We start from the raw sequence: 13663 nt of genomic DNA on the forward strand, positions 1-13663 counted from the left end.
GGTGTGAAGTGATTCCACTCTACTAAAAAACTTATCTAAAGTTTTCCAGAATAGAACTCTTATGCAAGTCAAGCCTATACTTGTTAGAGAAAAAGTAAAATATATTTTATATATACAGGCAGAAGTATTTTTAAAAAGGAACACATTTTATTTATTCTATGAGGGGGTGATTTCACTAGGAAAGAAATATCCTTTTTTCCTGGTCCAAGTAATTAAGGTGTGTTGCCCAAAGCAGGACTTTTCAGCTGGAGGAACATGCACGTACCTAGAGAACCTTCCAGTAATCATTACCACCTTCCTTCAGCCCTACAAGTGCCAGCAGTGACCCAACTGTGTATATAGCTTTAACTTCTAGTTCTTAGTCAATATTGCTGGGAAAGATTGAAAGCAAAAGAAGAGGGAGGCAGAGGATGAGAGGGTTGGATGGTATCACCGACTCAATGGACATGAACTTGGGCTAACTTTGGGAAATTATAAGGAATAGGGAGTCCATAGGGTTACAGAGTCAGACATGACTTAGCGACTGAACAGCAACAAAGTCAATACTGAAAAAGAATCCTTAAGTAACATTTCTTCTGTATCTCAAAATAATTTTCTGATTAAATATGACACAGCCCAGCTCCTGTGAACTCTCAACACTGAGCAGCCAGGACCTGGCCACCCCACAGAAGAGGAACTGGGAGAATAGAATCTACACTGCGCAGGATGGGGACAACTGAGAAAAGGAAAGATAAAGTCCAGGTAGAAGTCAGGGAAATACATGGAAGGGAACATGGCTAGCACTTTATCATCATGTATGTTGCTTGTGGTAGGTCTCAGGCTAAGTACGATGTTATAGTCTATATTCTCACCTTGGTTTGCCAAGACTTTTACTATGATTGGGTGTTGACTTTACTTTTCCACTCTTACTTCTCCTCCTCTTTTCTTCAGTTCACTTTATTGTTCTTCTCACCCCTTGAGTTAGATGCTTAATTTTTGATCTTTTCCTTTCAACTATGTATTTAAAAAGTAATAAATCTCCCTCTTAAGTTTTCTTAATCATATGCCAAAAGTGTTAATACATGAACCATGAGATATTTCTTTTGTCATGGAGACCTCTATAGAAGTGTTTTCACAAGTGAGATGCACCTATCTCAGAGAAAATGCAAGATATCTTTCCTGGAGTACAGGAGTAAAATATTAGAACTTCATTTCTATGTATTTCTTACTCCTTAAAGTGAGCTACTAAAATTTAATATACAGATGACAAGCTCATCATCACTCACATTTTCCAATGTGAGTTAAAGACAATGATAATCTAATCAGATCCAATTTAGAAGTCAGTCCCCAACTGTGAAATTATTCTGGCTATCTGAAATACACATTTATGTCCACTCTCATTAACCTCACCCTGAGTATTGTGTTTTGATACACTAAAATATCAAATTAAATACAAGAGAATAGAATACAAATGAAGCATGTATTATTGGACCATCATAATACATGCACACAGGTAAAGTTTGGCATACTAGAAGCAGAACCATTTTTGCTATTTCCCCCAAATAAGAAAAGCATAAGAATCATGCTCTCTTTGTACATATTTTATTTATATGGGTATTATGAAGCAATGAGGTTTTAATTATTTAAATTAGTTTTTAATTATTAAAAAACTCCAATTTTCTGGTGTTAGTTTCCATAAGGTTGGATGCCTTTGGAAGTCTCCTAAAAATAATGAAGCAGTCCCTCTATACTAAGATTGTTTATAACAGAAATAATTCATTTGTTATATGTATTACCTACAATCATTTTTATATTTTTCAACAAAGGAGAAACCTGTCAGAGTATGTACATAAAAATATTAATATATTCATGTTTCATAATATATTAATTTTAACACTGGTAGAAATAAGAGAATGAATTGAATAAAGATGAATAGATCCAATACTTTTCAAAATATATTTTACATTTAACTGAAATAAAAATGTCAGTCTGTTAGCAGAGAAGAGTTAAATTATGCTGGCAAAGACAGTGATAGAAACTCTGTGCCTTAAGACTTTCAGAGATGCACAGACAACTAGATTGAAGGACAGTCAGGAATTATTTCTATCTAATGTCTTGAAATAAAAACCCAGGTGTCTACTCACCAAAGTGAAATCCCAATGGGGGCCAGGTGTTAAAAATGTGAAGGAGCTACCTCTCCGAAGGGAGTATCTGTTAACAGAAAATTCAAATACATTGAGAGTAACTTCAGTAAAATTAAGCACTAACAGGTAAAAAGCCATCTTTTTCATAGTTTCAAAACTCTTCAAAGTAGCCTAATTAATCATTCAATTGTAGCAAGAAGAGGGAGGGTATTTAAAAACAAAACAAAACAACCCACAAAAACCAAAATCCAAAAAATCAGGGTATAGGTTCTAGTCACTTCTGGAAATTTTCAGAGACATTACAAAAGTGAAAAAGCCTTTATAAAACTAGTAGACAGATTAAACTAATTCACCAAAACAAGCAGAGTTTATTTTAGAAGCGTATACATGGCTCAATGATATGAAATATATTTTATATATTTCACTAATAGGTTAAGAAAACAGTAAATGATGCAACAAATTCTTGATAAAATTCAGCATTCATGTTTAATATTTTAAAAATAATAGTAAAAAACTCAACACAATAAACAAAAGTTAAATGAATTTATTTTGTATTTTATGTGTAAATCTCTTCCATGTACTGATTGTTTTTTTTTTAGTGTTTTAACTTAAATAAACCAAATAAAAAGCTTTGAATAACTATATCTGAGACAAAGTTCTCAAGTAAGGTTAAAATGTGACGAGGATTTTGTTCTTTACTACTAAGTGACACGGGCTTCCCTGGACAGAGGAGCCTGGTAGGCTCAGTCCATGAGTTGGGCACAACTTAGTGACTGACCAATCCTGCCTTCAATCTTTCCCAGCATCAGGGTCTTTTCTTATTTATGAGTCACCTCTTCACATCAGGTGGCCAAAGTATTGGAGCTTCAGCTTCAGTCCTTCCATGAATATTCAGGATTGATTTCCTTTAGGATTACTGGTTTGTTCTCCTTGCAGTCCAAGGGACTCTCAAGAGTCTTCTCCAACACCACAGTTTAAAAGCATCAATTCTTTGGCATTCAGCCTTCTTTATGGTCCAACTCTCACATCTATACATGACTATAGGAAAAACTATAGCTTTGACTATACGGACCTTTGTCGGCAAAGTAATGTCTCTGCTTTTTAATGTGCTGTCTAGGTTTGTCAAACATGTAGAAAATCACAAAACATAGGTAGTGCAGAAATGTTTATAAACTATGTACACATGTTCAGTCACTCAAGTTGTGTCTGACCGACTCTTTATGACCCTGTGGACTGTAGCCTGCCAGGCTCTTCTATCCATGGGATTTTTCAGGTAAGAATACTGGAGTGGGTTGCTGCTATTTCCTCCTCCAGGGGATCTTCCTGACACAGGGATTGAACCTGAATCTCCTGCTCTTTACCACTGAGCCACCTGGGAAGCCCTTATAAACTATACTTATGAGAAAAGCAAAGGTTATTATTTCAGAGCTTGCTACAGCAAGGGAGCTGGCCACCATCACTGGTGTTTAGGGAGACTGAAAGGCAGGCTGGGGAATGAGGAACAAGGGAAGGCTTCAGGTGTGTTCTGACTGGAGGCTGTCAGCAGGGGGAAGGTGCAGGCAAGCTAAGTGGGACTGGGGCTCCTGTGTGATTTACTGGGTGCAGATAGGATTTGCTTGAGTTGGTTTTAAGTTGGAAGTGAAGTGTTAGTCGCTCAGTCATGTCTGACTCTTTGCGGCCCCATGGACTATAGCCCGCCAGGATCCTCTGTCCATGGGATTTCCCAGGCAAGAATAACTGGAGTGGCTTACCATTCCCTTTTCCAGGGGATATTCCTGACTCAGGGATCGAACCCAGGTGTCCTGCGTTGGAGGGAGATTCTTAATTTGGAACCAAAGACAAAAACTGGGGAAGCTGACTGTTGCTGATCAAGTCTTGGCCATTTGGGGCCAATTATTACAGAAGTTATTGCTTAGCTCTTGCACTGTCAGGCCACTGTCCACTTGTGTACTCTGTCTCTCACCTTCATTCTCAGTCACTGTAAGTTACAGAAACACCACAGACGGTGGTTATTTCTACAAACATTTACAAGCTTAAATCAAACACAGGCTTTTTGTAGTTTTCTAAACTAAATATAAAGCAGAAGTTTGTTTATTTTTGACAAGGAGCACAAGTGAAAATGGCTGCAAGGAGAAAGAGGACAGCAAAATGGCTTTGCAGAAGAATTAATACTGCTGCTGCTAAGTCGCTTCAGTCGTGTCTGACTCTGTGACCCCACAGACAGCAGTCCACCAGGCTCCCCCGTCCCTGGGATCCTCCAGGCAAGAGTACTGGAGTGGGTTGCCATTGCCTTCTCTGAACCGTAAAACTGGAGCAAAGAGAAATCTCAATCAGCAAAGCATATGAGAGCCAGGCAGGCTCTGTGGGGAAACGGAAAGGCACAAGTGAAGCGGGGGGTGAAATGAATTATATACAGGAAACTGCAAGTAGCTCTTTATGTTTGAGCATCAAAAGAAATAAAACAGGGCTTGATCATGATAAAAGGCCTCATGTACAGCCCTTAAAAATATGAACTTGATCTTGAATACGTATGGCAGCTGTCGGCAATTGAGTTCTAAGGAACAAGAAGGCTGAGTTGGAAGAAGGCAGCACTGGTCAGGAGGCTGGTTAAGAGGCAGTTCTGATACTGCTGACAACAGATGGCGAGGGGCGGAGGGACAGCAGCAACGGCAGAGTGGGGAGGTGACTAGAAAGGGCTCAAGGTCCGGTTGGAGAATTCTCCCTTCCTCCCAAGGCCTGTTCAGTTCCTGGGAAGGGTCCTGACACAGTGAAATAGGATGCCATTAATAATAATTAGAAACAGATACGAAAGATCTGAAGATATTTAAAGCAAATGCTCCCTAAATAACTATTTGTAGCTCAAAAATTGTTTTGAGGTCCTCTCTAGTGGAGCAAAATAAACTAAGGAACTGGTCATTCCTTGCCACTATAGAAAAGTCAAGTAACAATGAAGATTGCATGATTTCTGGTAAAACAGTAAGATATCAGCAATAAATTATAATTCATATGACTAAAGAATACATAGATAAGAGTATACAGAGATATAGTGCTATAATCAAATGCCAAAGGATTACAGGGCAAATGGAACCTTCATGTTATGATTACTTTTTAAAAACACTGTTCTAGGTATCATATACTACACAAAGAGCCACCAGTGGAGACTGGGTTGAGAAGCAAAAATTATAATTTCTCAGAAGATTATTTTTAAAGTTATACAAATATTCATTACAAAATAGTAATCATAGTGGCACTTAAAATAGTCACTGAGCACTTCCTTTCAGATATAAGACAAGGAGAACACAAAACCAAAGATATTCATTTCTTTATTCCCTAGAATTGTCCATTCTGACCTCAGAATGAATTTGATGTTTAAAAGCTGGAAAGAATTAGCTGTTAGGAATTTTAAACACACTGAAAACTGGAAAAATATTTCCAACTGGATGGCAAGATTGTTTCCAGCACCAGCTGTAATCAGCTTTATAGTAATGCTATTTTTTCCTATTTCAAAAGCAAGTACCTATTTATTTTGAGAACTAATGGAAAATAGGAACCCAAAAAACAAACTGTGCCCTGAAAGTATGTGAGTCAGTGCCAGCTTTCAAAAAACTTGGAAAGATATATAGTCATTTTTTCATAGGGGTCACATTCAAAATGTAGCAGCTATTTTAAATCCTTGTGGGAAAATTTTTTATTTCATAAAACATTAAAAGTGGCCTTTAAAAGATATGCAGTACAGTCCGTTTAAAAAGCAGCTCAAAGGCTGAAATAAGAAGTGACAGTTCATCTTTTTAAGAATTTTTGTCCAATCTTTTTTCATATATCCAATTAATTACTAACTTTTAAGGCATAAAATAAATGAATACCCGAAGGAACTAGCTTGATATATTAAACTGTGTTTCCTATTAGCCCCACTGATCACTCCTTGGTCTTTACATACTTCTTTTTGTGTCATTTGATGTATTTTCAAACTATGTAAATTATTTTTACACTCAACTAGATTTAGTCTAAACAAAACATAAATAAAATGGTACAGTTGATGTTCCACAAAAAATCACCTGTTATTTCATTCTCAAGCCAAATTATATGAAAAATATGAAAAATTATATGAGATTATGACTTATGTCATTGCCCTCCTCTATCATGGCAGGTAATTAATATAGACGAACTACAAACACGCAAATGTGAAAGATTATATTGTGTGGTTCTATTTAGATGGATATCCAGAAACAGAAATTTACAGACATGGAAAACAGACTAGTGGCTGCCTAGGCCTGGGGGTAGGAGGAGGACTGACTGCAAACAAACTTGAGGGAGTATTTGGGATGATGAAAATTCTAATGGTGGACTGTGTCTATACTGCTGCTGCTGCTGCTAAGTCGCATCAGTCGTGTCCAACTCTGTGCGACCCCATAGACGGCAGCCCACCAGGTTCCGCCATCCCTGGGATTCTCCAGGCAAGAACACTGGAGTGGGTTGCCATTTCCTTCTCCAATGCATGAAAGTGAAAAGTGAAAGTAAAGTCGCTCAGTCATGTCCGACTCTTAGAGACCCCATGGACTGCAGCCTACCAGGCTCCTCCGTCCATGGGATTCTCCAAGTGAGAGTACTGGAGTGGGGTGCCATCGCCTTCCACTTACTAATAATTCCTGAATTGCACACTTACAACAGGCGAATGTTATGATATGCAAATTATGTCTCAATAAAACTGTTAAACAGTACAGTCATTTTGATGTGGGAGGAAACAGCCTTAGGAGCTAGTGGGGGCATCCTTTTATTTTCAGCAACTATTAATATAAATAGTAATAATGATGACAATCCCGGGTTATCGAGGACTGGATCAATTTCTGTTTAATTTGGTTTTTTAAATGTTTTGAAAAACAGTCCATCCAGGAAGTTAAATTCCCTTAAAGGCAACAGGAACCCTTAGCTCAAAATTAACAGAACTTGCTTTAAGAATATACATTTAACTCTGGATGTCCCCTCTACAAATCCATCAATTTCACTAGAAAAACAAAAGTCAAAGATCTACCATCTAGTCAGAGATCCACCTCTACAAAACTGATAACAGAGATAATTGCTAAATACTCCTTGATAGAGGGTAAGTTATAGCTCTTAGTGTTTCCTGCAGAAAATGAAAACAATGATACCTAAGATTTATGGAGCATTTGTTAATATCTAGGTATTATTCTCATGTTTTATATGAATTACCTCTTATAATTTCCACAACCTTATGGGACAGATACTATAAAGTGAGATTTAAAAAAGATTAATCACAGCCTGATGAGACAGATACTACTAATGAGCTAGAAAGTATGAAGTGAGGTTTAAAGAGATTAAATCCTCAAGAGCCAGAATTTGAACCCAAGGAGTCTGACTGTAAAGCCTAAACTCTTTAAACACTAATGTTTTATTCAGCTTTGGATCTCAGTCTAAAAGAATGTCCATTCCCAGAGAGAGTAATTAACTGAATCAAAGCCGGGGCTAGAATAGACTCAGTGTCAGGAAAACTAGGCCAGAGAAGCACGCTGCTTTCTGAGTTCTGAGCCGTGTAGCGGGGCCCAGGGCTGCCTGTGGACAAGAAACTGGCCTATTACCACCAAGAACAGAGAGGGACAAGACAAGGAGGAGGAGAAAGCAGCCGAGAGCCACTGCCACAGAGCAAGCTTAGACCCCCAATGGATTCCAGCTGTCTTTACTCACTTTTTCTCCCTAATTATCTTGCCCCAGCTATGTCCTACGGTGTCAGCATTCACATTATGTTCAAGATTTTTTTTTACCTCTGTGTGAAGCAATGCCCGGGATCAGTCTTTAGCAGAGGCAGATCAGAGTCATGATCCGTTATTTAACTTGGTACAGTAGGCCCTCTCTCTCAGGTTCTGCATGTATTAGCCATTCCAACTCCTGAGCTCATTCTCAAGTCTACCCGTTTCTCATCTGGATGGCTAGGATTAACAATTAGCAAAGATGTGGCTGAAAATGAGCTCCAACCACGTGGACAGGCTGATTAAATGGCAGGCCTGTAAACAGCAGTGTGCATGCAAATATGTGTACAAACACACACGTGCTGGATCACTCTGCTGTACACCAGAAACTAACACAATTTGTAAATCAACTGGACTTCAGTTAACAAAAAAGACAACCCACAGAATAGGGGAACATATCTGCAAACCATGCAGGGACTTGTTATCAAGAGTAGATTTTTTATATCTTAGTAATAAAAAATATAAATAACCCAATTTTTAAAATGGGCAAAGGATGCCTCACTAAAAAATGGCCACATACGATTTCATTCATGTGAAATGTCCAAAACAGGGAAATTCATAGAGATAGGAAGCAGGTTAGAGTTTGGGGTAAAAGAAGAGAGAGGCGTTAGGGAGAGAGGTATGGGCTTTCATTTTGAGGTGAAGAAAATGTTCAAAAATTGCCTGGTGATGGTTGCACATATCTAGAGGACATTCACATGTCCTGAATCCAGAGGAAAACAGTGAATTGTACACTTCAAGTGGGTTAAACTGTATAGTATGTGAACACTGTTTTATAAAAAGGTGATACTTTCATTTTCTTTTTTTTTTGTCCTTCAAAAAAAGAACAGAGTAATGAAGTAGGACAACTTCATCATTCTCCTAACGCTGCCTATGGTGGTGGTTTTGTAGCCTGCCAGGCTCCTCTGTCTATGGGATTTCCCAGGCAAGAATACTGGAGTGGGTTGCCATTTCCTTCTCCAGGGGATCTTGCTGACCCAGGGATCAAACCCATGTCTCCTGTGTCTCCTGAATTACAGACAGATTCTTTACCACAGAGCCACCAGGGAAGCCTATGTCACCACCCTTTTCTCAGCTGACATAATTTACAACCTCACCTAAAAAACAGAACCCTGGTGGGAAAGCCCCCAAATTCCTGCTCATAACATCCCACATTCCCCAAACTTACCCCAAAGGCTACTGTCCACAGCTCTCAGACAGGCTAGATGCTCTATCTTTACACTTAGGAGTCCATCCTTCTCTGTCTTTCTGGTTGCTTGTTTTATCACCTTTTTTCTTTCCTGTCTCTTCAACCTCTCTCTGTACTTGCTTATTCCCTCATCCGCCCCATATCAAGTTCACCCCTTCTTCAGAATCTACCCCACAAGCTGGTGTTGCCTCCATTATTCTTTCGGGTGTTGCCGCCATTATTCTTTCTTGCCCTCGGGTTGCAGTGAGACTTCCTAAAAGTGTAACCCAGCGTTTCAAGTTCTCCAATCTCACTGCCAGCCACCAGATTCAAACACTCATCCAGGTAACTGCAAATTGACTTCCCGCCGATGATGAATTCACTTGCGACTTTTAATTTGGTTCCATAGTTAGGCTGCAAGAGTCCACAAATTTGGAATTTTGTGTATATGAGCACTTGTTTGGGGGCTAGTTTTCATCAGGTTTACTATCATGGCATACAAGGCTTCCCTCAGTGATGTGGCTCTTACTTCTTCAGTATCATCACTAATCACTACCTCCTCTCTATCCCCATCTCAGTCTTCTCCCTATACAGTCAGTGTCATGATACCTAAAACTCTTCACTCTCATTTGTGTAAAGGGCCTTTTAACATTTAAATGCTTCCCCCTACATGATATCACCCATGCACATCCACTGTCTAAACTGGCCCTCCGAGACTCAAGGGTTACAACAGGGAATCATTCCTGTCCTTTCCAACCAGAATTTCTCCTTTTATTTGCATCTATGGCATCATATACCTAACACGATAGTAACTGTCATCATACACGATTATGATTATTAAGTTTCTTCCCTATACCACTGTAAGTTATTCTGTAAGAGCAGAAATTGGTTAAGGCTGCTTCCAACATGCTAGGCCTTATTCTTTTAAGTCCACTAAGCCATTTTCTCAGAAAAGCTTCTCTTGCTTACTTAATTACATTTTGAAAATGATTACCTTCTAATCAGAGCTGTGTACAATGCATATGGTGTTCGCTTCTCTGAGGAAGCACTTCCTAACACTCCCTTCTTTTGTCAGCATTCTTTATTCTAGAAAGTCAGTGCGATAGCCTCAAGGACTTCTGTATTCCTCCCGACAGCCTGACACTGACTTAGACTATGCAGAGATTTTCCAAAAGGAAAGAAGAATGCAAGCTTGCTACTGCCCTATTCCTTATCTACAGCACTCCCTTCCCCCCCTGAACTTTAAAATCCCTTCATATTTTTCCCAAAGGAGGACAGTCTTGAGGGCGCTAGCCTACTGTGGCCTCCTTTGCCTGGCAAAACAATAAAAGCTACTCTTTTCAACTTCACCCAAAACTCTTGTCTCTGTGTTTCTATCCAGCACCAGAGAACAGAGGCTGGGATCTCGGCAACACTCCCAGAGTAAGGACAGTATTTTGCATCTCCATATTTATAGTGTCTGACACTCACACATTTCTGGAAAAAACCACACCTCCTTCTCTTCTCAACCCTTTACAAACATTCTTAATAGTTTAACTATATTATGGAAACTACTAGAGGTCAATATGCTCTTCTCATGACCAGATTCAACGATCACTCATTCCTTATCTCACTAAACTGTTCATTCCTTCCTTATCAGTAACACTTGACATACTTTCCCATCTCTTTTCTCAAAACCCTTTTGCCACTTGGCCTCCTGGACACTGATCTCACCTGGTTCCTCACCAGCTGTGGCTCCTCTGAGCTTGTTCATCTCCCGGACCTTTACATGTGGGGAGTGTCTCGGGGTTTGGGCCTCAAACTCTCCTTTAGTCAGACTATATAGATGACTTCCCAGTGCTGAGATTTCAAGTCTATTTGCTGATAAGCCCTCAATTTATATTTGGTTACACAGATGTGTTTACTTTGTGAAATTTCACTGGGCAAAACACTTATGGTTCATGCACTCTTTCATTTGACTGTTAAACTTCAATAAAAGTTTTTTTTTTTTTTTAAGAGAAAAAAGCAAAAAAAGAGAAGAGGGGGAAAAATTGTTGTGATGCACTCCTTAATAGGAGCCTCATAACGCATCCCAAACCCAACTTTTCTCCAGGAACATGGAAACCTGGTCTTCTGGTGCTCAGATTAAAAACCTCGGAATCATTCTTCATTCCTCCGTCTCTCTTAACTCCACACTGAATCCATATGCAAATCCTGTCGGTGCTACTTTAAAAATACATCCCAAATAGGAGTATTTTCCACCATGTTTACCACTCAGATGTCTCAAACTGCAATAACCTCTTCATTAGTCTACCTGATTTTCTCCCAGCCACATAGCAGACCAATCCTTTTAAAATACACATTACAGAATTTTCTACTGTCTCCCAACCACAGATTCAAATTTGAAGTCTTTCTGGTGGTTGGCTATGTACTACCCAATCTGACCCCAGGCATCTCTGTGACCTCGCTGTCCACCTTTCTCCAGCTGTTTTGCTCCACTCCAGTTACCGTGGCTTCTCTACAGTCCTTGAACACACCAAACAGGATTCTACTATGAAGCCCTGCACTTACTGCCTTTCTCTCCAAATCTTCACATGGTGGAGTTCCTTAATTCCTTCAGATCTCTGCTTAAATGGCATCATTACCATGGAGGAGGCTTTTTTGATCTTTAAAAAATAGCAACACAGCCCCTCTCCTTATCTCTGCCTGCCCTTACCATGCCTTAATCCTCCTCACAGGATGACCACCTGGTATTTCATTATCCTCTTTCATCCCTAATCAGAATGTAAGCTTTATGAGAGCAGACACTTCATCTGTTCACCCAAATCTCCAATATCTACAACACCATGAAGATCTAGGGAAGTGAAAGTGTTAGTTGCTCAGTCGTGTCCGACTCCCTGTGACCTCCACAGACTGTAGCCCTCCAGGCTCCTCTGTCCATGCGATTCTCCAGGCAGGAATACTGGAGTGGGTTGCCATGCCCTTCTCTGGGGATCTTTCCAGGCAAATGCTCAAAAGCTTTATTGAATGAACGCAGAATGAATTTATCACTGTTTTCCTTCCCTTCACTACATGGTCCTGATTCTCCTATTTCTCAGTCTCTGGGATGATGACGTCTTTCTGCTCTTTCACTACCTCTTTCATATAAATTGTAATCAGTAAAAGGTTTCAGGCAAGGATTATCCTAATCTTCAAAATAAAAAATCAGTATCTAAGGAAAAAGTCTAGTTCTCTGCACAATGACTTATTAACAGTGAATTTACAAATGCTCTGTCCATGAAAGTAAGGTGTTTTCCTTTCTCTGAAAAAACGACTGGCACATCCAAGCATGACTGGAATGTAACTTCAGTAAGGAACTGTAGTTTAAGAATAAGTAGTGGACCACAGGGACTTCTGAAAAGAGAAGCGGATGTGGAATTACTGATAAAAATCAGCAAATAACAGTTTGTTTCTAACTCCCTGCATGTAGGCTCACACAATGACCTCACTGAATTGCACAACTTGGAGGAAGTGGATACTATTTCAACCCCATATGACGGATGAGGACCCAACCTCAGAGATGAAAGGTCCAATGGCCGGTCACAGGAACCCAGGGCCTGCAGCATCCTGACGGGAAAGCAATGCCCCCAGCCCTTGTTCACCGCTTGCCTCGCAGACACCACCTCTGACACCCTCGGCCGGTGTCCTCCCTTCGCAGACGCACCGGACAGAATGAAATGTGTCAACAGCTAAAAAGTCGAAGACGGGCGTCTGCGTCCTCTTTACCCGGGAGGCTGGGGCCCTGAGCTGCGCCCTGATCGCCGACTTGGTCAGAGGCTCGAAAGGAGGGACTCTGGCGTCGGCGAAACTTTTTATTTTAATGCTTGCTTTTAGGCTAAAAGTTTGGTGTCTGGTAGAAGTCCTCGGGGGCTTCCCTGGTGGCACAATGGTCAAGAATCCGCCTGTCAATGCAGGATATGCTGGCTTGATGCCTGGGCTGGGAAGATCCCCTGGAGAAGGGAATGGATGATTCTTGTCTGGGGAATCCATGGACAAGAGGAGCTTGGCGGGCTGCGGTCCATGGGGTCGTAAGGAGTCGGACACGACCGAGCGACTGAACAAAAGAAACTCTCCGGCTCCAGGAACGATTCCAGTCCCCTGAGCTAGCAGCTCTCCGTAGGCATTTAGGAACCGCCCCCGCCACCCCCAAATCCAGCCGGAAACCTGCTGGGTGTGCAGAGAGGACCTCCACCCCCTGAGCGGGGAGGGGAGGAGACGAGAGGGAGGAAGGAGAGGAACCGGAGCTAAAAATAAAGGAGGGTCAGGCGATCGGAAGACGGGGACGAGGGGAGAGAGGAGGAAGGAGAGGAGAGCAGGCAGCCCGGCTCTTCTCTGCCCCCGGCCCCTTCCCTGCCCGCCACCCCCTCCCCAGCCTCGGGCCCGACACCCCGAGTCCCCAGGCGCCGTTCACCCCGCGCTCACCTGCCGTCCGGGCCGGGCCTGGGGGTGTCGGCCGCTGGCTCCGCGGCGCCGCCGGCGTTGAGCCCCGAGACCCGGCGGCTTCGCCTCCGCGGCCGGCTCTGCTCCTGGGCCTCCAGCTCGGGCTCCATGGCGCGGAGGGGGCGGCGCGGTGGCTGGGTGCCCGGGAGGCC

At 41.4% G+C, this 13663-nt stretch overlaps 1 protein-coding gene across 1 annotated transcript in view; it reads right to left on the reverse strand.

Moving 5' to 3' along the window:
* Positions 1-13626, reverse strand: part of NET1 (neuroepithelial cell transforming 1) — a 34615-nt gene extending 20989 nt beyond the window's left edge. The window contains exons 1-2 of the mRNA XM_070801095.1: positions 13494-13626; positions 2124-2190 (exon numbers count right to left, since the gene is read on the reverse strand). Of these exons, the coding sequence (XP_070657196.1) occupies positions 2124-2190; positions 13494-13621 (195 nt within the window). The 5' untranslated portion in view covers positions 13622-13626. The remainder of the gene's footprint in view (positions 1-2123; positions 2191-13493) is intronic.
* Positions 13627-13663: the final 37 nt, after the last annotated feature.

Source organism: Bos indicus, chromosome 13, assembly GCF_029378745.1.
Source record: "Bos indicus isolate NIAB-ARS_2022 breed Sahiwal x Tharparkar chromosome 13, NIAB-ARS_B.indTharparkar_mat_pri_1.0, whole genome shotgun sequence".
Classification (NCBI taxonomy): Eukaryota; Metazoa; Chordata; class Mammalia; order Artiodactyla; family Bovidae; genus Bos; species Bos indicus.